The sequence below is a fragment of the Mastacembelus armatus genome, chromosome 24 (assembly GCF_900324485.2).
Source record: "Mastacembelus armatus chromosome 24, fMasArm1.2, whole genome shotgun sequence".
NCBI lineage: Eukaryota > Metazoa > Chordata > Actinopteri > Synbranchiformes > Mastacembelidae > Mastacembelus > Mastacembelus armatus.
Window position 1 is genome coordinate 5,439,654 of NC_046656.1, and position 23,732 is coordinate 5,463,385.

Consider the following 23,732-nt stretch of genomic DNA (forward strand, 5'->3'; position numbering starts at 1 on the left):
GTTTGTGCTCTCTCCCTCCCTCTCTCTCTCTCTCTCTCTGTACCTTCTGCAGGTGTCCCTGGTCCTGGAGCTGTTTATCGCTGATGTGCAGTTACTGGCCCCACCAACTTGCAGTGTCTATTTGTTGTTTATTGTTGCTGTTCTTTTCTCTCTGCTCTATCCACTCACCCCAACCGGTCGAGGCAGATGGCCGCCCAAACTGAGCCCGGTTCTGCTGGAGGTTTTTTTCTTCCGTTAAAGGGAGTTTTTCCTCTCCACTGTCGCCAAGTGCTTGCTCATAAGGGATTTGTTGGGTTTTTAGTTTTAGTTTTTGTAAAGTGCCTTGAGATGATTTGTATTGTGATTTGGCGCTATACAAATAAAACTGAATTGAATTGCTTGCTCATAAGGGAATTGTTGGGTTTTTAGTTTTAGTTTTTGTAAAGTGCCTTGAGATGATTTGTATTGTGATTTGGCGCTATACAAATAAAATTGAATTGAATTGAATTGAATATGTCCATTTTGCTTAGAGTATTAAAAACTTGAATGGTATTAAGTTAAGGTCCATTTAGAACAGATAAAAATGTGCAATTAATTTGTGATTAATCACGAGTTAACTCATGACAATCATGCGATTAATTGTGATTAAATATTTTAATTGACAGCCCTAAAAAAAATCCAATGGAATGACAAATGTAGTGTTAATTTTTGCTATAAATGCCACAGTGCATTTTATAGAAGTTAAAATTAACACCTGTGACCCAACACCCATCAGCAGTAATGCAAAATGATCCGTCCTAATTAAAATCTGATTTACAGCTTACTCTAAACTAAAGGGTGTGTGTTATACAGGGAGTATAACGGAATGAGCGAACAGTGACAACTGAAATGAAGAACTTGTTGCACAGCACATGTACATCAAAAGTCAATAAAGCAGGAACCACACTGGAACATATTAATTATCTCTGTGGACAGAACTAGTGTATGTGTGGGGAGTGTGGGGAGGCAGCAGCTGTATGATTTCAACTCACACACATTAGAACCATGTTAACAGCAGCTGAGGATTTACTGTGCTCCATCTAATGATGCTCCATCTCTGCCCTCATTTGAAAACAGCTTTGCTTTGTAGACTCATTGTACTCATACATCTATGGTAGCAGCTAGTACTTGACTATTAGTATTAACTCAAGGCAACTCAAGGTACAGTAAAGTATCTACATTATCACAGTAGCACAGACCTGCCATGTCTGGTTCAGTCTCTCTGGGCATGATTTGTAGTGTATTGTCTGATGCATATTCTGGGATTTTATTGTTCATCTGCTCTAAAAAACATCCCAATTTACTTCTTGTATCTTAACTACCTGATTCTTTTTTTATTCATACACAGTGGAACAGCTCACCGTGCATAAGAGCTGCCCACTTTTCTAATGTCAAGAGGCAAACAAAAGCCTGTATGTGTCACCGACTCTCTAACACAGACAAACTGACTGGTTCCTTTCTTGGTGGTTTGGCCTTCCGTGAACCCAGCATGGCAAAAACTGATTTTCAGCTCTTTTTGTTTTGAGAAAAGAAAAATTGAAGTAGAAACCCAAAACCACTATCCCCCACAAAAATAGCAAAGCCCATAACCCCGCTAAATCAGATTCACCTGATTCCATCAGTGGAAAACATCAACACACAAATACCTTCTACTTGGTGACAGACTTCACAACTATGATCTGTCTTCTGTCTGACCTCTTTCCAAGAAACTGGATAGTACAATAGCTGACATCCAAGGTATGTTTGTCTTGTGCATCTTAGTGGACAAACAGGATCACAAGGCTGTCTCCTGAACTGTGTGAGCTGTCAGCTGGCATGAGGGCAAAGTGATCCCTGTTCCCGATTCTTGGTTGTCTGTTAGTGCAGTGTCACACACCGTCTCTCTGTTCTCTGTCGCCATGTTGAATTTACAGCACGGAGCTCCGTTGCTGTCTTTCTTGGCCATCTGATAAGGCTGCATGTTGATTTCACTGGGCTAGTCAAAAAAAAAAAAAAAACATTACTGAAATGTTAATTTATTTTGACCAAAGTGGGAGGATGCTCAGGAGTATGAGTATGACGTTACCTTGTGAGCCAGAGGAGTTACACAGCAGAGCTTTTCTTTGTAGCGCTCTGGCAGGAAAAAGAGCAGTGTGCCCAGGACTGGATACACTGTGCCGGGTGTCAACTCCTTCTCCTTCATAGGTCCTAAGGTAAAAGATACATGAACAGAAAGTTACTTTTGATCATTTTCCCTTTAAGTAGAACTAAGATAAGATAAGATAAGAAAAACCTTTATTTGTCCCACAATGGAGAAATTACACTGTTGTAACAGCAAACTACAGAACAATAACAACAGGAATGAATCAGGACATACTCTTCAGTGATGTAACACTGTGGGTAATCAGTGCAGGCATCATCTGACCTGCAGTCCCAACAATGAGTACTATATATGGACTGTCTAATCAAACCTCTCACTGTAGTATTTAAGACTCCTAGTGTGATACAAATTAAAATGGCTGAAGTACAAATAAGGTCAATCACATGGTTGGTTTGGAACTCAAAGCAAAAAGTCCAAGTATGTGTACCAGTTAGCAGGCTGACGATCAGTCCCACCACCACCACAGTTGTTGAGTTGTGTGCACTGTACCACATGTAGGACAAGGAGTACAGTGCCTCCACACCGGTGGGCCTGGAGAACGGACCAACCAGCCGAAGGATAAAAGAAGCAAAAGCAAGACAATACAGCAGTGTTTAAAATTTTATACTTCTTTTACAAAATGATTTATGGTATGAAGAATTATTAGTCATTCATTAGATATGGGACTGCAAGTTAAGTGAAAGTATGATGTCGACACATTTCTAAGGTTTGTTCTTGAGATTTGTTAGTTACCTTCGCTTGGCTGTGGTGGTGCTGACCACTGCAGTCATAACAGTGCTGGTAATGTTGTCAAACAGCGGCAGAGCACTTGTGTTGAGCAGCGGCACTGGAGTGGGAGCCGATATACGCATCACAAAACTGCCAATGCCAATCCAGAAAGCCATGGCAAGGCCTGCTACTAATCCGACCATTGCACCCTGCAGAGGGGCCAGAGGAGAGAAGACCAGCAGGCACAAGAGGGAATAAAAGCTGTAATAATTTATCTATTACAATAACAAAAAGCATGATCAAAAACACTGAACAAAATTAAAGCAGGACTTACAATTGAGTTTGCCCAGGGGAAAAACATTCCTAGACAGAAGAGTCCCAGCAGGGGACCACCCACCATCCCAAAGATACTGAAGGCTGCCTGAGGGTACAGACATCGTACAGCAGAGCAGTAAGTGACTGAGATGCTGTTGCACAGCTGCATTACAACTGAAACCAAGCTTGTTATTTTTAAAAAAAAATGTATTGAAGGAATTTCAATACATATGGAAATAATTCCTGCAAATTTTTACAAACTGTTTTGAAAGATTTTTCTTAAATAAAATAACTTTTTGGTACAACTTTGTTACCTGCAGCACAGATCCCATAATGGAGGCGATATAGGCCATAGCCAGACACACCAGGCCATAGGCCAAAGCTGTGGAGAACATGACCATGCAATTAGTTGGAAGATCTTCTGCACTTGCACTTTTCTTAAAAACACCTCAATTGACATTGAAGAGAGCTCAGCTGATACATTATCAGTATTGGTTAAATGCACAGTAATGATCAGTATCAAACGTGTTAATACTAGCTCCAGCAGTACCAGCTATGTTATACTAACTATGACAAACTCCTTATGGGGTTGTGTGTGCTGCTTTCAAAATGTGGTGAAAAAAGGCCACTTGCCAGTGTCAAGTATTTAAGTAAATAGTAAAGTGAAGTAGTGTTTATATAAATAAATAAAAGCACATACTGTCTGTCTGGAAATTTGTGTGGGAAACACACACATGTGCACAAAAACCTAGAATCACCACTTGTCTTACCCAGTCCCTTGGACAGTAGTGTGGCTTTAGCTTCAGTCATGCTTGGAAAATGAGGTTTAATCAGGTCCTCCATAGTTACTGTTGCTAGGGAGTTGAAGGCTGATGAGATGGTGCTGGGGTGAAAACAGAAGAGTTTTAAAACACATTATATGGCCATCTTACTGTGCACGTCTGAATACTGTAGTTGTAGCACTGCTTTAATGTTTTGATACTAAAGGCATAAAACTCTGTTATTGTCAGGGATTATCATTTGAAGACTGACTGGGCTGAAGCCAAAGCTTATAAAGTCATCAAAAAAACAACAAAACGGCTCCTTTCCAAGTCTGTTTCCTGGGTCATTTACCTGAGAGCTCCACTGAAGAGACAGGCCACAAACAGCCCTGGGAGTCCTGGCAGATCCCTGAATACATCCATCACAAAGTATAACACCATCTGCACATAGAAGCTTAACATTAGGATTGACCTATAGAACTGCAGCAGAAAAACACCATAGACAGACAACCTGTCCACGGTATAGCCCACCTCTCACCCAATGTCAGCTGGGATTGACTTCAGCCCCCTGTGACCCTCAACAACAAGTGGGTACAGCTAATTAATGCATAGATTTGAGAACACTGTATATTCATCTGTGACAAAAAATGACTGTTCACCTGGTCATTAGTTTTGACATAGCCTTTTTTCAGAGGACTGTCCTCTCCATACCGAGCAAACATGACCAGCCCCATTAGACAACCTAAACACAGGACGATCTGCTGGCATGGGAAAACAACATAGCAGGACCTGAGAGGAGACAAGATGAGAGAACACACATAATTAGAAACTGTCCAGAGCCATACAAACACTCCCAACAATGGAGGTAACATGAGAGACATTAGAAAGCATAGTTCTTGGGTTCATTGAGTTACAAGTAATCAGTGTGTAGGTTTGATATGGATTAATGACACTTTACAGAGTCTGCATCATGTCACTTTGCAACAGTATGAGTTAGCAAAGCAAGTTGAAATTGATGATACTGACATGACAGCTTCTCTCTCTGTGCGGGAACTGAGGTATCTCTGGACCTGGGCCTGGTTGACCCCATACAGAGCCAACATCAGGAAGATTCCCCCCACACCCAGAGTCCAGAAGGTGTGGCGCTCCAGAGGGTCAGGGTTCAAGCTGCACAGGGACAGAGGCAATAGAAAGTCAGCATTTAAACCACATAGACAAGACTGAGTCCTAAAACAAAGCAGTAGTTGCACAATTCTCCGCTCCTACCTTTATCACGAAAATAAGTAAATTACAACTACTACAGCTCTAAACACAAACTACAGCTGAGTAATATTTATTTCTTATGTGATACTAAAATGCTGAGTACTCACTCTAGTCCAGCAATGCGGCTGCCATTGACTGCTTTCCTCCAGACCTCTCCTATGCCCCCTGCCTGACTGGACCCCACCACAATAACTGCCAGCTGGCCTGCAAACATTACCACTGTCTGAAACACGTCGGTCCAGATCACTGCCTTCAGGCCCCCCTGCATGACAGGAGCACACAGGTTTACATTTCTCCTGGCATGGTAGCAGATTTACTTAAAAGCCAAGAATGATTAATATTATTTATTATTTGACTGGTAGAAACATGGCAGACAGCAAATGTATTGTGACAGTACTGCCGTTGGTATATCTAGTGACTCACCAGAGCAGTATATAGAGTGCACACCAATCCCATGGCCAGCACTGCCCCCCACAGGTCAAAACCTGTCACTGGAAGTGAACAGAGAGAAAATTATCCAGATGAATATCATACAACTGCAACATGTCCTGTGTCCAGTGCCACCAGTATGGCCATATGATGGTCCTGTACTAAAATATAACAGCTTAACATATGCTACTCTTACCTGCATTGAGTGCCAAGGCTGGAGCATACAGGACCACCCCCATATAAATGACCTGCAGAGGAAGTGTTGAAAAAACACTGTAGAACAGGAAGACTCACAAAAACAGAGCTGAGCTCAGAGGTCATGTTGTGGAGTTAGCATGTCTCATCTCAGATTATACTCTGAGTAACTCTGAATCATCAGTCTTTGAGAAACCCACCATCAATCACTGTGTGCACATTTTCTATTTTGGGGAATTTGCTGTTCAATTCAGGACAAAACTAACACAGTGTTTTTATATTGATGCTGTTACCCTCATAAATGGCACACAAACATGACAGAAACCTTATAAGCTCCAGAGTGGCATTTCTGGTGCTAAAGTTTCAGTCAAGCTGCAGTATAGATCGCCTGTGAATGTATTCTTAGGTCAGTTATTTCTTAAAAATCAACAGCTACTTCACAACTAATTATAGCAAATATTTTTCTTATTTTTTTTTTTTAACATTTCTGATTAAATAACTTGTGGTGTCATGACCCAAAAAGTTAAAGAGGATAAAGCAGCATGCTGAAAAGTGGTTTTGGCATCTTTTAAAATGTCCTACTAGGTCACTGGGTAACTATGGTTTTCAGCTTATTAAGCAGCCAGGTCAGGGAGATTGTTGCCTTGGCTATTTTATCAACATTAGCCCCAATGAGAAAGCAACAAACTAATGAGTAAAGTTAGTGTGAAGCAGCCCAACATACCATCTGAAAGATGAAGGTCACAGTCCCACATATGCGAACCATCTTGTTGAAGCGTAGCTCCAGATACTGTTGACAGGAAAAAGCGTAAAAGAAAAAAAAAAAGAGAACAAACTAAATCAAAAATCTGAATACATATCAGCTCAGAGTCATGTATCCTCAGTATACTAAAGATCAAAATGATTGTGGAAGTTACAAATCATTCTTTTACAGTCAGCTCAGTCTGTCTATAGATAAGCACTCTTTAAAGAAGACGTGTTCCTGATGGACGTTATCATGGCAGGAATAAGACAGATAAAAGATAAGACAGCTGAGCTCTGAGATCATACTTGAGAAAGAAAATGACAAGCAGGAAAAAGTGGTGACCGTGTAAAAGACAACCACAGGTAGACAAGAAGAAAAAGGTCACTGCAACTGAGAAATACTTTTAAAACACATTAGAGGTCATAAATCCACCACAGTGGTACATTCAGGTCAAACTATGTATGTCACTTATGTATACCTCGTAGGTGCTCGACAGCCGCAGCCTGTAGAATACTGGTATAAAAACATGAGCTGGAATGAGCAGGCCCAAGAAGTAGGAGCAGCCCAGGAACCAGTACTGAGTCCCAAAGGTGTACACCTCAGATGGAGCACCCAGGATGGCCACAGCTGACTGGAAAGTGGCCAGCAGGGACAGAGAGACAGGCAGACAGCTCATGGAGCGGTCAGCCATCAGGAACTCCTGTGGCAAACATAACATTCATGTCAGATAACACTACAAGCAATAAAAACACGCTTGAGACTGACTCTTTACTCTTCAGAGTGTAGAGTGAAATTAAGTGAGGTTTAGTCACTGAACATGGAAGTCTACCTGTGTTGTGCGCTGTCGCCCGCCAGAGAAGGCATAAAAGAGGCCGATGCCAGCTGAGGCCACCAGCAGCACAGTGAAGATGACATAGTCCACCGTGGTGAAGTGCATCTGGACTACCTCCCCCATGATGATGGCGGGTGTGGGGGAGCCTCTGGGAGTGAAGGTGGCACAGCTGCTAAGCCTGATCACAACATCAAAAAAGTGCTTTACCCATGTGGAGCCTCAGTGACAGCTGGAGGGAAAAAAACCAAGGAGAGTGAGGATCAGGTCAAGGTAACTCTGCTCTCACTAAGACCTGGGGGAACTGAGCAGTGATATATCCTGGCTGCAGCTGCAGCATCTCAGGTTTTCATTAAATAACTAAGATTCTTTAGGCGACTTTATGCACAAGAGAAATAGAATTTCTCACAGACTGCTGTAAAACTAATCAACAGCATTTACATAGTACAGAAAACTGCCTTCCTGCCTCAGGGTGCTGAACAACAGACTTGTTTGTACAAAGTTCAGCCCAACCTCACTACCAGTGAGCTCTGAAACAACTCAGATCCACAATTGCTAGATTCATGGTTACAAATATTGTTTGTAAGTGCATAGTTTTAAAATATAGTTACAAACATTAACCACTAACAGTGAATCTTCATTGCAGTGTTACATAAGAAAGAATTTTCCCCTATATATATATAATATAAAATTTGTGAAATAACATTTCAGTGATAGTTATACAGCAGGTTTCAATACAAAAAAGCACCTAAAACTACAACAAACAATATTACACATTTAACCTATTCCCTACACATAGTCATCTACACATCTGCTTTCAACAATCTCAGCATCTTTATGTCTGGACAAAAAAAAATAATAATACAAAGTAGTAGATTTCAACATTACAGAGGAAGGTAAAACAGCAACAAACTTACTGTGCCTGCTGAGGTCAAGCTGCAGCTGCTGGCTGACACACTGGCTGCTCACACTTCAGTGCTCACTGAAGGAATATCTCTGTCAGATTATCCAATCACCGTCACACTGTAGGCAGAAGAAACATTTAGCAAACACGACCAGCCAAAATGTTGTTACAAGTGATTTTGATAGCTGTGTAATCTTTACCAAAACAGCATGCTATTGTCTTTTTGGTACAGGTCATTTCAACCAAACAAAACTCAATCTCTTGTTTTATTTTTACAAAGACACACATGACCCTATTCTCTTACAGATTTCACTTTAGGACATTTGTTTTTGTTGAAGACTGAAGAGACACTGAAGACTATTTTTCCACTCCATGCTGGGCTTATCTGTTCTTATCTTTTATTCTCATCCACATGAGCCATCTCCTCTTTTTACAACTTGCTCTCTCACAGCTTGTTGAAATAACTTGCACTCCTTAATGACGACTGTAGAGAAGTGAGAGTGAGACGAGGTGCACAGGATGGACTAGCAAGGAAATGGACCTCGGCGTCAAAAATAAGAATCCCTATTTGAAATTTGAAAAAGTGACTCCACATTTGATTGATCACTCATTCAATTTAAATATTTCTTAATTGAGACCAAACAGCCTTGTGCCACATTCACATTAAACGATGCATATAATTATATGAAGTATTTTGATAACTACAAACAGTAGAGAGATTACAGAAAAAGAGGTAGAAAAGATGAAAGAAAGGTGCCCGGCCGGACTCAAAGTGTCGATGTTCATGGTCGGTCTCTGTAAATCCTGAGCTACTGAGACCCCAGAAAGTCACACTGTTATAAAGTGCCACTGGTAAATGACTTCTTTATAGGAATCAGAGACTTGCTGGAAAATCTTCATAGAAACACGAATATCTGCTCTCAAGCAAACTTTCTTGCCAAGTGTTTTAGTGTTAAGCTAAACAAGTATTTAGCTGTTCTCTAGATAAACATTTCACCAGCCATATTCACACAATGGCAGCTGTTAATGGCACTTAAGGGGAAACTGTTTCAAATGACGAGGCAAAAGCTCTGGCACTGCCACCTAGTCAGGCTGTTGCCATTTTGGCAAGTTTGTAGTAACCAAAGAACAGCTCTTCACGGACCTGCATGTCTGTGACAGCAAGTGTGTGAGATCATATTTGTATGCAGGTTGAAAACACAGATGGCGTTCTTCACTGATTGCCTGTCCGTGTGATATTCTGTGCTGCTTTGATCAAGCACTGGCAAAGACGTGCCCTTTTTAAATCCTGTTATCATTATTATGCCCTTATCTCTAATCTGCCCAAGTATGCAAGTGGCTCAACTCAAAGCACCCAATTACTGGGATGTTTCACCAGATATAATGTAGGTCTCTCATGTTAAAACTCTGTCATGCCTGTCATGAGGTTAATTCACCATAACAACATATTAAGTCTACTACCTCAGTCTTTGACAGAGGCTATGCATGGCAGTTCAATGCAGGGTAAAACTTTAACAAAACCTTGGATCCTGTTGAGGATTATAGGATGGGGCCTAGCTCTATATTTTACTAGTAATGTTAATGTGAGACAGATATTTAGAAATAAAAGTAGAAAATTACCTGATAGTTATAATAACAATAGTTGTTAAAAAAAAAAAAAATCTTCCCAGTGAAATCAGAGATAACTGCACTCCTTAATGACGGTGATTTCTTTAATCGTGTTTACCCCTGACAGACACGATCGGTTATTGCTTAGGTTTGGGCTCTTCAGTAAGATTTTCTTTCCTTCAAAGTTTCATATCCTGCCCCCATTAAAAGGCTGCAATCAACCACATTTTTCACTCACTGACATGTAACAATACAACAGCTCAGGTTTCAATGTTTAATCAGTGCTTAGGAATGGTAAGATTGAAAGTATTTGTCAAAAACCGCTTTCACTTCAACGTAGTTTCCACACAAGAAAATAAAAGCAGCAATTTCCAAAGGCCATGTGTGGTAGTGCTTGTGCTTAATGTTAGGCCGGGCCCTCTTAATATGTGTTGCGTGGTGGTTGTGTCAAGAGCATCACAATAGACCTCACAAAGGAGGTCAGGCGCCTGCCTGGTTGCTCGGTAACAGTGATCGTAGGACTTGATGTAGATGGAGCTGAGCTGGCGGCATCTGCATTTTGACCCTACACCCTATCTTGTCCAGAAAGAGTAAAGCTGCTGTTTGATGGGGAGAGAGTAGAACAAGCACAGGAAGGTTTGCAGCTGCATGGGACAGAGCACCGAGGCCAGTGCTGTACACAGAAATACTACCGGATATCTCATGTCCTTGACGGTGAGATACTGAAATCACTCTTATTTTAGTCAGTCTTACTTATTTATCATGAAAACAGCAGGTTCTTCTCCTTTCACACATTCACAAGGTCACTTGGATAAAACTCAGAGCAACCTGCCCTTTCCAGAAGCCTATCGATGTTATTTTACTGGAAATCACATACACTTAGAGCTCAATGCTACTGTAACCCCACACAGTCAATGAGTGTGCCCTGGAGGGTTCTGCAGAAAAGTGGCCATGTAAAACTCTTTAAAGGAGTGAGGTGGTATAGCAGACGCACATTTTGCCAAACCAGTCTTCATCCTGGTAGTCCTTTCTCTGGGAAAACCAAAATACACAGTTTGAAAACACTTCTAATAAAGCATAAATCACACTGTTCGAGTGTGGAATGGGCTCTTTGTGGCTACCACTGGGTATCGTCTGCCCTCTGAACTTTAGGAGGCTGTAACAACATTGTGTTCCATTCAAAACTTACCAGGGAATACAAATGCTTATCAGACAGTAGGCACTGATGTAGACTGATGTAGATCCTATAAGTCTGCATACTAGCCATACCACTTTCTGTTAAATTTTGGGATGAAGAAAATGAAATCTATAGAAGTGAAAAACCTAATATTTGCAGTCATTTGTTTATATATTTACTACACCGACATGTTAGAGCAAGAACTTACAGTACTTTTGGTAACGTGGTGTTTAGCCTTTGCTTTGCCTCCCAGTGACAGGCAAACACAGCAAAAGAAATAATTTGTGACAGTGGTTGTGACAGTGAGCAGTAATACTGATGCATCAGCAAAGCTCAATGTTGATGTGTTTTAATTTTTTTTTTTTTTTTATTCTGCACCAAACGGACTACTTAAAAAGCTCTGATAAGGGTTCAGATTCAAAAAGTGTATTTAGATCCAATTTCCAACCCCATCCCTACTGAGCTTTCTGTGGAACCACCCAGGCCTGTCTCCCACACTGTGGATGAGTCAGGACTAATGGACGTAGAGGTTTTTACAATAAGACAGATGGGAATGCAAAAATGGGTCTGACAGGGATGTATTTTCAGAGATGGAGAAACAATGATACTATAATAACACACAGAAGCATGTATAGACAACCCCATACATACTCACAAATATGTGTATACATGTTATATATGCCTGTATACTGCATACACACAAGCACAACTGGTTACTGTCATCTTTGGAGACTGTGCACCCACAGGCCCCAGCTCTGTTGTATCTCAGCAACCCAAAAGTCCAATAATGTGAGTAATGATTAAACTTTCAGCTGAACCCTGACCTGCTCTGTGCCTGTAAAACAAACCTCACAAATCCTTGCAAAGAAAAGAAAGAGTTACTGAGAGGTGAAATATAAAGTCATCATTAATTAAGGATACACTATTATCATTTGGTAAAGACAGTGTCGCTAACTGAGAAATAAAGTGAAGACTGATAATGCTGAAGACTGTGGCAACTGTCAACACCACACCAGATAAAAGTAATAAGGATGTTAATGCCTGTGTGTAATCATTAGCCTGCTGAAGATGTAATAGTTGATCACAGCATATTACAGCCTGGCTTGCTCCAAAGGACCTTAAAGTCACACACTCAACCCTAGAGCTGTATTTTGAGCAGGACTATTGGTGCTTGTGTGGATGCAGCAGCCTCATGAAGTGTGCTTGCTTCATGATGCTGACCTTACTAAACTGATTTCCAAACCTGTTAGAAAACAGGTAACATTTGTATAACTCTCCAAAATCAATGCTGTTGTGCAAATGTTATAAACAGTTTGTGCAGTAAATATTTACCATGCAGTTCTACTTATTTCATCATAATTTCCGTTTAGACGACCTTTAGCCCGTAGACCGTAGGTGTCAGGCAGGTTTACCAAAGCACCCACATGGGTGATGTGTAGCACCTTTGATGAAATCGAACAGTCTACCTTAAACCCACCATGGAGGTCAGGGTGTAGGATCCAGCTTGTTGTAGCTAAACGTCTAACATGTCTTTATTGGCCGAGAGCTGGTATACTCTCCACACTCTCGACCTGCCTTCAGTTTCTGAGCGATAACAAGCAGGAGTATTTGTGTACCATGCATAGATGGTGGTGCCTATAAGGAAGCCTGCCTCCATCTTCCCCACCACCCCCTTCAGAAATAAATCCGTCTCCCTCCACCACAGCCACCCAAAGTCACTGGACCTCCATTTAAACACACCGTCCCAGCCAGTATTAACTAGCCACCCCAAACAGCTACCTCCATATCGCGGTCATTTAAGGCTGGGTGGTACCGTCCGCGTCCATGGCTTCAATACAGCGTTTTGCGGGACGCGTGCTTCTCTTTCCCTTGTCGTATATTTGGTGTTGCTAATGAGAGCGATGTGTTTTTACCTCGCGTGGTTATACCAAGTGGAAATCAGCACTGGGACGATACAGGGGGGAAGGAGGAAACATGCATCGAGCCACTGTCACGTGTAGTCCATGGTGTGTGTTAAATGAATAAACAAACAAATACATATTCTGAATGTATCCTAATAATTGCCCAGCCAGGATATATGCCAGCCCTCCCTTCCACAGCTAGCTGCTAACTGTGCCCCGCCGGTGTGTTACCGACACAGCTTCATCTAGGAAACGAGGACACGCGGTTCCGCTGACACTTTCATTACCGCGTGAATCTCATACCCACACACCAAGCACACGCATTTAGTCCTCCACATAACCAAACGGTGTGAATGTACCGCCTAGCTAACGCAGCTTACCTAACCTCTCGCCGCCGCAGCTGTGCCACTTCCATCCTTCTTCAGGGGTCACGCGTCCACTGCCGCGCATTCTCCACGAGGCGCTGATCGACAGTATGGCGTTAAGTTTGTGCCTTATTCCCGAGGACACCACGGGACATTCTTTACACGCCCACAAATGATATTTTAAAAAGACATTTTTATCACATCTCATATTTTGTCACGACAAATAAGTAAAGCAGAGCCTTAGGACTATTCATGAGCGTTTCTATTTATAGCAGCTAATATGCAAATATATTTGCTAAGCATGGATTATATGTTTGTTTGCTTAAACGAAATTATTCTATGCGTGATAACAATAGATCTTTAAAATATACAATTTGCGTGCGTGCAAAAAAAAAAAAAAAAAAAGAAAAGAAAAGAAATCCGCAGGGTTATGGCACAAAGATAACTCCATATGGTGCCTTCACGTGCTCCACGTACCGCCGTCGAGTTCAGCCGCTTAAAACGGTAGTTTATTAAAACCTTTACGTAGTCCAAGTAGTAGCTGTATTGTTAGTACTAGTTTCGTTTAAACCCAAACATGGTGTGAGACTCACAAACACAAAATCCGCCAAATAATATATATATATATATATTTTTTTTTACTGATTATTAGAATAGAAATAGTATAATAATGATAGCCGACATCACTGAAAGGCAGCACAGCACGTGGCTTGGCGCTCTGAAATACGTCACTTTTAATTAGCTCATTGATTAGTGAGTATAGATTTTCCTTCGGGAAGAACTGAGACAGAAATGAAATGACATGGAGGCAACACAGAAACCAGGCATTTGTGTAACTGTGAAAATGATTTTCAACCCGTTTATCACGACGCCAGTTTAAAAAACGTCACCATTGTGATTAATTACCATGGCAACGACAGCTTATTGGTCTTATAGTTATATATAGGTGTACTTCTGCCTTTCACCCGAACGGAGCTAGGATAGGCTCCAGCAGATCCCTGTGACCCTGGTTAGGAATAAACGGGTATAGATGATGGATGGATGGATGTCCCCGCCACGTTAAACATGCACAGTCTTTTCCTACCTTTTCTCTTTCACCTCGAAGGTGAGTGTAAGTTCATTTGGATAGGAACACTCTCCATTACACTCACCTGACCAAAGCCGCACGTCCTCTTAGTTTGGGGACGACCTCGATCTTCACGACGCCATCCTCCATTTCCCAGTGCGCATTCGGATATGCCAGCTGCATCTCTTTGCCCTCCTCCGGCTGGTGACTGGTCTCATTGGATTACCACAAGGAGTGACACCAGTGTAGCAGGAGGGGAGGGGGATTGACGCTGTAAAAATAGGACTAATTTATTCCTTTAGCCATAACTTAATAGCCCTATACAGCCTCAGAAGTTGAAGGCACTTCAGATGTCAGATCTGTCCCAAATTAATTCTGCAGCATGACACACATCCCTAATGCCAACATCATGGAGTCAGTCTGGGATCACATGAAGAGACCCATGGCAAGTCCTTATAGGTGCTTTAAACAGCCTACCTGGCAACAACCTTGAAAAACAATAAAACACTCAAGACTCCATATTTACTGTCCTTGGTGGGAGCAAATCTCAGCCACAAACTCCTAAATACCAACGACAAATCACTTGTCCCACTAGAGGCAAAAACACACTTGACCACTGCTACACTGTAACAAATGATGGCTGTGGCTCTGTCCCCAAAGCCTGGTTCCCAGCAAAACTAAACAACTTCGTCATGCTAAGGAGGCCTACAGAGGGCCAGGACCCAGGGAAACCAGGCCAGAAACACACTGACCAAAGAAATCAAAGTTGAAACAGGACCATCTTTATTGGCCAAGTTTGTACACACAAACAAGGAATTTGTGTGTGTGTACAAACTCTTTAAACTCTATGTACAAGAATGAACTGAAAAGCTGACAAAGCAGTTTTCAGCCAGTTTGGATAGTCTTACAGAACATCACCAGCTACAGTAACCAACCCCCCCTTACTGGGGACAATCATTAACTAGCAGACGACCTAAATGATTTTTACTGTTGTACCGTTTCAACACGGCACTACATTACATCCGGGAACACCTCAACTCCCAAGAGACCTATGCACGGGTCCTGTTTGTGGACTTCACCTAGGCATTCAACAAGATCATCCCAGACGTCCTCCTCTCCAAACTGGCCCAGCTCGCTGTACCAGCCTTCACCTGTCACCTGTGGTGCAGTTGCAACAACCTGGAACTGTTCAAGGAGATGACAGTGGTATCAGCAGGGGAAAACATCAACTTTCTGGGATCCACATTCTCTCAGGACCTGAAGTAGACATCCAACATCAGCATGATCAACAGGAAGGCACTCTAGAGGATGTTCTTCCTCTCTCCGCTCAGGTAATTCAACCTGACTCAGGAACTGCTGGTACAATTCTACAGAGGAATCATCAAGTCATGTTGTGCTGTCGTGTTTGGTTGCTGAACCAAACAACCAAACCAACAGACTGTCAGTCTGACTTGTAAACAGAGTTCAGGCTATGGAAAGAGTCACTGGTGCCAATCTGCCGTCCATCAAAGATCTGTACACTCATGGGTCAAGAGAAGGGCAAAGAACATTTCTGCAGACCCCTCACATCTGGGTCACAAACTGCTTGAACCCCTACCCTCTGGATGGCGCTACAGGACAATGACCTGCGTGAAGTTGACACCTCACCCAACACAAAACATCAAAAATAGGCTCGTTGGTCCTTCGTTTGTGCTGTTCTTTTAACAATACAGTGGAAGTAACATGGGAAGATCCAAACGGATCTTAACTTAGTTACTGATCGACTGTGTTTCCATCTTATACCAGACACAGCAGTCTGAACACTGAGGTAATGAATACTGAGCTGCTTTTAATAAGCACAACTATAAAGAACATTGAGTGCTTGTGGCTCAGGAGAAAGAGCAGGTCGACCGTGAACCAGAGGGTTGGTGGTTCGATCCTTGGCTTCCCTGGTCCACAGACCGAAGTGTCCTTGGGCAAGACACCGAACCCCAAGTTGTCCCTGGTGGCATGCTGTCTGGGTAACAGAACGCAAATATTTAGTTGTAAAATGTATTGAAAGTGTGGCCATCAGAAGGAGTACTGCTTTAAAAAGAAAGCACGTCAAATATAGATTTGATTTAGGTTTTCAATATTTACTTTACTCTGAATTTGAAAATAAAAACATCCTAATCCTTTACTTTAGTGACAGTGGTCCTTGGTATTGCCATGTTAACATCATTAAAAAAAAAAAAAAGAATGAAAATGAATATAAATGAATCAGTGTTAAACAGACTTTCCTCCTTCACACCTTTTCACACTGAAATCTACTGAATGCAGTAGATTATTTTGCAGTAGGTAGGCTTGTGTCTCCTACGTACAGGACAAACTGTCCTAATTATTTAACTACTGTCCTTATAGATCCATTCCTCTGAAAATGTGAGAAATATTATTTGTACTAAACAGCCATTAATATACAACATATTGTATATTACATTTTCACCAAAGAACACAACAGCCTCTATTGGTCCATGGTCAAGGACAAACAGTGCAGAACACAAAACATGGACCAAGCTAAATATTCCATTTTGCTGATGTGTCCTAGTGTCCTGTAGCCAGACAATGGGTATACAGGTTGAAACCCACAAGCTTCTCTGACTAAAACACAAAACATATGTTGTATTGTCATTTGCTCCTCAAGATGTAGAGCATCCTTTAAGTTTCTGTTGACAGTCCATCTTGCTGGCGTATCTGCTCAGTTCAGTTGTCTGATGATAGAGTTTATGTCTGTGCCGCGAAATCCAGGATTTCCCAGATCTTTCAGGAGCCCAGCCTTGTCCCTGGCAGCATGACGAGCCACTGACAGCCTGAAAGGCAGCAGGAAGTTGCTGGCAGCCCGGAAGCCTTTACCAACAGAGTAGATCTCGTGGATCAGGTCCTCCAAACAGATGATACCATGTTTACCTGAGTAAAGAGGAAAGAATGTATGGGCCCACAGCTGTAGTAATACATGCAGCAGCCCAGAGGTTTAAAGATGAGTGCAAATTGACAGTAGCTCTACTGTTTTCAGCGTACACACACAACACAATTGCAGAGGGCTGTTCCAGTGGCAATGTTCAACCTGTGTTTAACCTGTGACTACAGCGTGGTCTTGTGACCATGGCAACGACAGAAATAACAAAAATGCTGATTTTACAGCCAAGCTCTATGAGCACCTTGAATGACAGACTTTTTCACCAGCAGAGAAAACACTGGAAAGCAATAGGTATACGAATTAACAATTAAAACCTTAGCCTGATACGAGCGCTGGTAGCATGCCCTTGTATGGCTGTGTGGAAGGGACTTACCCATGTGCTCCTCAATGAAGGTGTTGTCTGTGAGAGGAACTCTCCTCCGGCCTATCCTGGTCTGTCCTCTCTTCAGAATAAGCTCACGAACAGACTTCAAGTTGGGAAATCTGCTTGCAGAAAGCTTTCATAAATATGCAGCACAAATGCAACAACAGTTTCAGTTCCTAAAGCACTCCAGGCAGAATTCCTCACCCCCAGGCCACGTATGGCTCCACCATCTTCATCATGGCTACAGATGTCTTGTTGATTTTGACGAAGGTGCCACTGAAGATCTTCCTTAGCCTCAACATCTGGATCACTTTCATCACTTTGGGACTGACCCCTTTAATCCTAACAGGAAACAATGTTTATCCATCAGATTTGGGTTTCATTGTGTAGAGGTATGAGATACATAACCACAACTGTGTTTTCATTTACTGTAATGCAGAAGTTCTTTTCGTGGCATATTACATCTTTAAAAGTGAGGTAGCCGAGAGTGGGAATATTACTGGTGTAATAACAGGACAACTGAATGTGTACTCATTTTGCTGTTTCACCAAATACCATTGCACAGACACGTTAACACATAAATTTGGGTTTTAATGAATTTCCTGTTTGAACAGCCATAAGAATGCATGTAGGGATTTTAATTTAAAGCCTCTGTCTTAGCAAGATACTCACTCTCTGATGCGAACAGCAAAGGCTAGCCTGTTCTTAGCAAGAGGCAGAGGGGCGGGCGGCCGGTGTGCTGCTCGCAAGATGCGAGTTTCATCACGATGCTTCTTGTGGCTGTCTTTCAAGAAGTCTTCCAGTCGTTTAAACTTTAACAGTTTACCTTTTGATACCTGGAACAGAAACACACACATAAAGTACCTTGTAAAAATGCATAAAATCAAGTACAGTCCTCTCAATTTAGATGCAAAGAATATCACAAATACAACAAATATTGGCTACAATGTATCTCATCAATACATTGACAACTCAGACAGCAGATTTGGCAGCTACAAAGCCCATGAGACACTGTAATAATGAATATAAAATGATAAACTATTGAATTTTGTTGGGATATTCTGCAGAAGTATAAGACTCTAGTGTTGCTTTGCTTGAATGCATTACCAAGATGCCACATCTATAGAGAAATGTTTTAATTTGCAGTTAAAACAATGACTCACCTTTCTCTTCTCAAGCAGTGCAAGCTTGGCCTGTGTGGCTTTAATGGCCTGGTACGCCTTCCTCCTTTTCAGCAGGTACTCAGGAACTAACTTGATCACTTTTTCTGACCTGACAACAGGAGCATACAGGTCAGCAGAGAAGCTTTTGAAAAACACACGTGACAACACGTGGTCACCGACTGTGCAGCTGGCCCCCGCACTGGTGAAACACGTGTGGGAAAGACGCTTCGATTCACTGTGCAGCTTAAGGAGCTTGGCGCTAAATTAATATCGGTACCTGGAAATGTCACTCATAAAGAAAATACACCGCACATGTAGTGTCGGCTAATGTTACATCATTTTCATTCACACTGACACTTCGCAGCATTGTGTGTTCGGACTGTCTCTCGGTAAGCGACACTTATCTCCGTGTTAAAACGAACGGTCTAAACTCGGCCCATTCTATCCCCAGTCCTCTTAATATAACTATCGACCGAACTGGTGAGACGCGTATTTCTTGATAAAACTCAACACAATAAAGCTGAGCGTAGAAACGAACAGATGCAGAGAGATTCTTCTTGTTACTTACTCTGCTTCAGCCATGGTGAGTTAGAAAACTGGACTGTCGCTAGTTGATGACGTCTCAACTGTTTTTTTTTTTTTTTTTTTTTTTTTGTTAAAAATGGAGATTGACAAACGACGTAATACCACACCCCCACCTACAGGCGGCAGCATGAATAACACATACCTTACTAAAAATAATATTGCAAGGTTTATAGATATCAATTCTCTGCTTTGTAAACGAGGTACGGACATTTTTATGACTGCTGCTAAATTTGGTCAAACTGCATAAGCCGGTGCTGACTATGTTCTCATAGTTCTATCTATTATTATATTATCTTCAGGTCTATAAAACCTTCAAATATTGACTTCTTTCCTCAAAACAGGCCTTAGAAGATACTAAAAAGTCTGAAGTTGAAATTACTATGTACTTTAATATTGTAACGACCTTTGTCAAAGACAGCAACATTAGATCTAATGTCTGACAGAATACAGTTAATTAATGGTTAATTCATCTATTCATTTTCTGTTGATAATATTTATTATTAATTGTAATATTGTGATTATGTTTTGATAATATAACTGAATTGATTGCTTTATGGGATATTTACAACACATTACACTACACTACACTACTACGCTACTACACGACACTACAGTAGAGCAAACTGCTCTTCACTGGAGATGTCTTTCCAGGTTATGTAGATGGAGAATGAACAGCCAGGTTCAGGGAAGAGATTAAGGTCAAAATGACTACAATTGTCCAGAGCAATCTAATGCTCAATCATCATAATGTTATACATCGATATGGATCAATTTATAGCTCTTTTTAGGTTATAAATTATATGTTGGTTCTCAGTTGGTTGTTATGCCTGCTTGCCTTTTGGTTGACAGCACAAGAAGGGATTGTGCAGGGCAGGAACCATTTGAATTGAACACTTTGCAAGTCAATTTATTTATGTCACATTTTCATTAGGGACTGAGTTCCCATAAAGATCTGATGCTAGAATCATCCCTGGCCATGGATTATGGTTAAGGCATTGTAGAGTGAACTGGTTGGTGTCAGGCTAACATTTCACATTTCACTTGATACTTAAATGAATAGTGTTGTTTAGTGTTGAAGCTGGGCCATGCAATGGACTGGTGACCTGTCCAGGGTGTACCTCTGCCTTTCACCCAAGCAGAGCTAGGATAGGCTCCAGCAGATCCACGTGACCCTAAATAGGAAATAATGGATGGATGGATTTTGAAGCTGTACAATGTTTGTTTTTTATTAAATGTGGCTCTTATAATCTACAGCCAATAAAATACTATTGTAATTTGTGGAGACAGTTGTGTAACGAATAAAGTCTGTACTACTACTGCAGTCACAAGCCAGATCTTTAGCCAGCTCTCCAGCCAGACCCACAGCCACAGCCCCAAACACAGCCTCCAGCTACAGCTCATACTCCTTGTGTTGAAATCATACTGTCCTCCACCAGCACTGGTTAACATGGTCACATATTTCTGCCTGTCTTACGCTTGTTGAAATTATACTCCTGCTGGTAAACCCATCCTATTGATGCTACAAGGGAATACATTGTAGCACACAACCTCCTTGATGGGATGTTTAAGTAGCATAAATATGGTGTGCCTGTGACCATGTTAACCAGCGCTGGTGGGGGGGGGGAGTATGATTTCAACAGCAGGAGTATGTGCAGGGGAGTAGGATTTCTGTACAACACCAGATCTCAGTATGTCCTGTTTTATCGTTAGCTTAATGACAAAGTCTGTGATTGTTGTTTGAGTGTAAAATTGTTCATGTCATAACTGGAATTAAAGAATAAGGTTATTTTCTATATTATTCGTGTGTTCAAGAATCCCCATCCTAAAACCAAAATAAATTGCATCTACTCACCATTACAGATGTAGATATCCAAAATGTCACACTTTTTTACCGTGGTGTTTGTAATGCCCTGGCGGTGGATTTGTGTCGGGAATGCACCTGCATTACTCCTATATAAAAAATCCAATGTGCAGTTGTCATTTCTGCCACCAGCTGTCGAAAAACCTATTAGCCCGTTTGTGGATGTGAAAATATGCAGGCACTGTAGCAGATAAATAATCTGTTACACCTTGTTTAATGTATCTAATCAATGATCTGTCAAACATGGAGCAGAACACCATAAGAAAAACATCTTTATCATTTCAAATCTGATATATCATCCAGCTGCTGTCACAACCATATGTTGTCTTTAATTTTATCAGCAATAATATTGTCAACTGGGTTTCATTAAAACACAATATATCTGACCACAGAGAGGGAGACCAGAGGTATAACATCCATCCATCCATTATCTATACCCGCTTATTCCTTAACCAGGGTCACAGGGATCTGCTGGAGCCTATCCCAGCTCTCTTTGGGTGAAAGGCAGGGGGACACCCTGGACAGGTCACCAGTCCATCACAGGGCCACATAGAGACAAACAACCTCACACACTCACACTCACTCCTATGGGCAATTTAGAGTCACTAAAGGTATAGATAATGGAGCTTAAAGCTTAAATTTATATACTTAAGGTTTTATTACTTTCAAAGTCTCATAGCGAAAGTTAAAAGCAACTCCTAAATCAGAGTGCAACTTCTGACAGAATTGAACACCGGTCTCTTGCATGAAAGTGCAGCATTGTTGACCTCCACCAAACCTTCCATATCAGACCTGGGTATTACTGCAGGGAAACATAGAATGCCATTCATTCAAAAAGTATGTAAAACAATATCTTCATACAACAATCACAAACCCTGACCACAGGGCTTTTTCTATACTTCAGTTTCCAAGTATGCATTCATTATAGTATGGGCTACAGTATGATCTGTGCATGCTCAGGGTGCTGTACATGGTAAGCTGTGCTCTGCCTAGAGACATTATAGTGTAACACATGCTGTGCTTGTGGGACAAATGGTGAACAGTTGTAGTAAAAGGGGAAACTTTGAACCACTAGCACTGTGATATCTCAGTATCCAAAATTCTCCTCCAACCAATCTGTGCCAGATCTCCACTATTGTTCAAAATTGTTGTTCAAAATGGATTAAAAACATATTAGTGCAACACATTGCTGCCCATTTGCATCCTTTTTATGAAACACTAGACCCACATTTGTTAAAGAGTTGCCCCAAAAACGTAACTTTTTAGTAAAGTTGGCCTCAGCTGTACTTGCATGAAATCTCTGAGAGTTCTCAGCTTTCTTTCTCTTTAACAGAGATCTTGCACATGCACAATTGACACTTGTCCCTAGAAACATGTAACTCAGTGAAATACAATACATTTCACTGCTGTTTTTAATAATTTGTGAACAACACGGTCCGTCTAAAGCACAGGCAAATAAATTAATCCAGGCAGCTCTAACCTCAGCATCCTTTTACCAGTGTATTCACTGTCCCTCCTCTGAACATGACCAAACCATCTCAATCTGGCTTCCCTGGCTTTTTCTCCAAAACATCTAACATGAGCTGTCCCTCTGATGTACTCATTCCTGATCCCATCCATCCTCGTCACTCCCAAAGAGAACCTCAACATCTTCAGCTCTGCTACCTCCAGCTCTGCCTCCTGTCTTTTTCTCAGAGCCACTGTCTCTAAACCAGACAACATTGCTGGTCTCACCACTGTCTTGTCCACCTTTCCTTTCATTCTTGCTGACACTCTTTAGTCACACATCACACCTGACACTTTCCTCCACCCGTTCCAACCTGCTTGCACACGTCTCTTCACTTCTTTTCCACACTCTCCGTTGCTCTGGACTGTTGACCCTAGGTCCTTAAAATCCTCCACCTTCTTCACCTCTACTCCCTGTAACCTCACTGTTCTACTTGAGTCCCTCTCATTTACACACATATACTCTGTTTTACTGAGGCTAACCTTCATTCTTCTCCTTTCCAGAGCAAACTTCCACCTCTCTAGATTTTCCTCCACCTGCTCCCTGCTCTTACTATAGATGACAATGTCATCTGCAAAGATCACGGTCCACAGAGATTCCTGTCCAACCTCATCTGTCAGCCTGTCCATCACCACAGCAAACAAGAAGGGGCTCAAAGCCGATCCTTGGTGCAGTCCCACCTCCACCTTGAACTCCTCTGTCACCCCTACTGCACACCTCACCACTGTCTTACAGCTCTCATACATGTCCTGCACCACTCGAACATACTTCTCTGCCACTCCAGACTTCCTCATACAAAACCACAGCTCCTCTCTCGGCACCTTGTCATACGTTTTTTTCCAAATCTACAAAGACACAATGCAGCTTCTTCTGGCCTTCTCTGTACTTCTCCATCA

At 41.7% G+C, this 23,732-nt stretch overlaps 2 protein-coding genes across 4 annotated transcripts; both read right to left on the minus strand.

Annotated features, from left to right (window-relative positions):
- Positions 1–1,353: 1,353 nt before the first annotated feature.
- slc5a6a (solute carrier family 5 member 6a) lies at positions 1,354–14,572 on the minus strand. 3 transcript variants are annotated; one of them, XM_026319303.1, is made up of 18 exons: positions 14,510–14,572; positions 8,321–8,426; positions 7,404–7,635; positions 7,053–7,274; positions 6,554–6,619; positions 5,831–5,882; positions 5,629–5,696; positions 5,313–5,467; positions 4,969–5,109; positions 4,602–4,731; positions 4,295–4,383; positions 3,952–4,064; positions 3,496–3,563; positions 3,201–3,287; positions 2,891–3,075; positions 2,586–2,689; positions 2,084–2,205; positions 1,354–1,993 (listed from the first exon to the last, which is right to left on the minus strand). In XM_026319303.1, exons 3-18 carry the CDS (start codon positions 7,527–7,529, stop codon positions 1,793–1,795), a joined length of 1,929 nt encoding a protein of 642 aa, XP_026175088.1. In that variant the 5' UTR covers positions 7,530–7,635; positions 8,321–8,426; positions 14,510–14,572; the 3' UTR covers positions 1,354–1,792. The 3 variants fall into 3 exon arrangements, with proteins under 3 accessions (XP_026175088.1, XP_026175087.1, XP_026175089.1); XM_026319302.1 differs by lacking the exon at positions 14,510–14,572 and adding an exon at positions 13,374–13,512; XM_026319304.1 differs by lacking the exon at positions 14,510–14,572 and adding an exon at positions 13,379–13,464.
- A 2,409-nt stretch (positions 14,573–16,981) lies between these two features.
- rpl7l1 (ribosomal protein L7-like 1) lies at positions 16,982–19,509 on the minus strand. The gene is made up of 6 exons (XM_026319518.1): positions 19,452–19,509; positions 18,884–18,992; positions 18,393–18,556; positions 17,925–18,062; positions 17,730–17,839; positions 16,982–17,346 (listed from the first exon to the last, which is right to left on the minus strand). The coding sequence occupies exons 1-6, from the start codon at positions 19,463–19,465 to the stop codon at positions 17,138–17,140; spliced, it is 744 nt and encodes a 247-aa protein (XP_026175303.1). The 5' UTR covers positions 19,466–19,509; the 3' UTR covers positions 16,982–17,137.
- Positions 19,510–23,732: the final 4,223 nt, after the last annotated feature.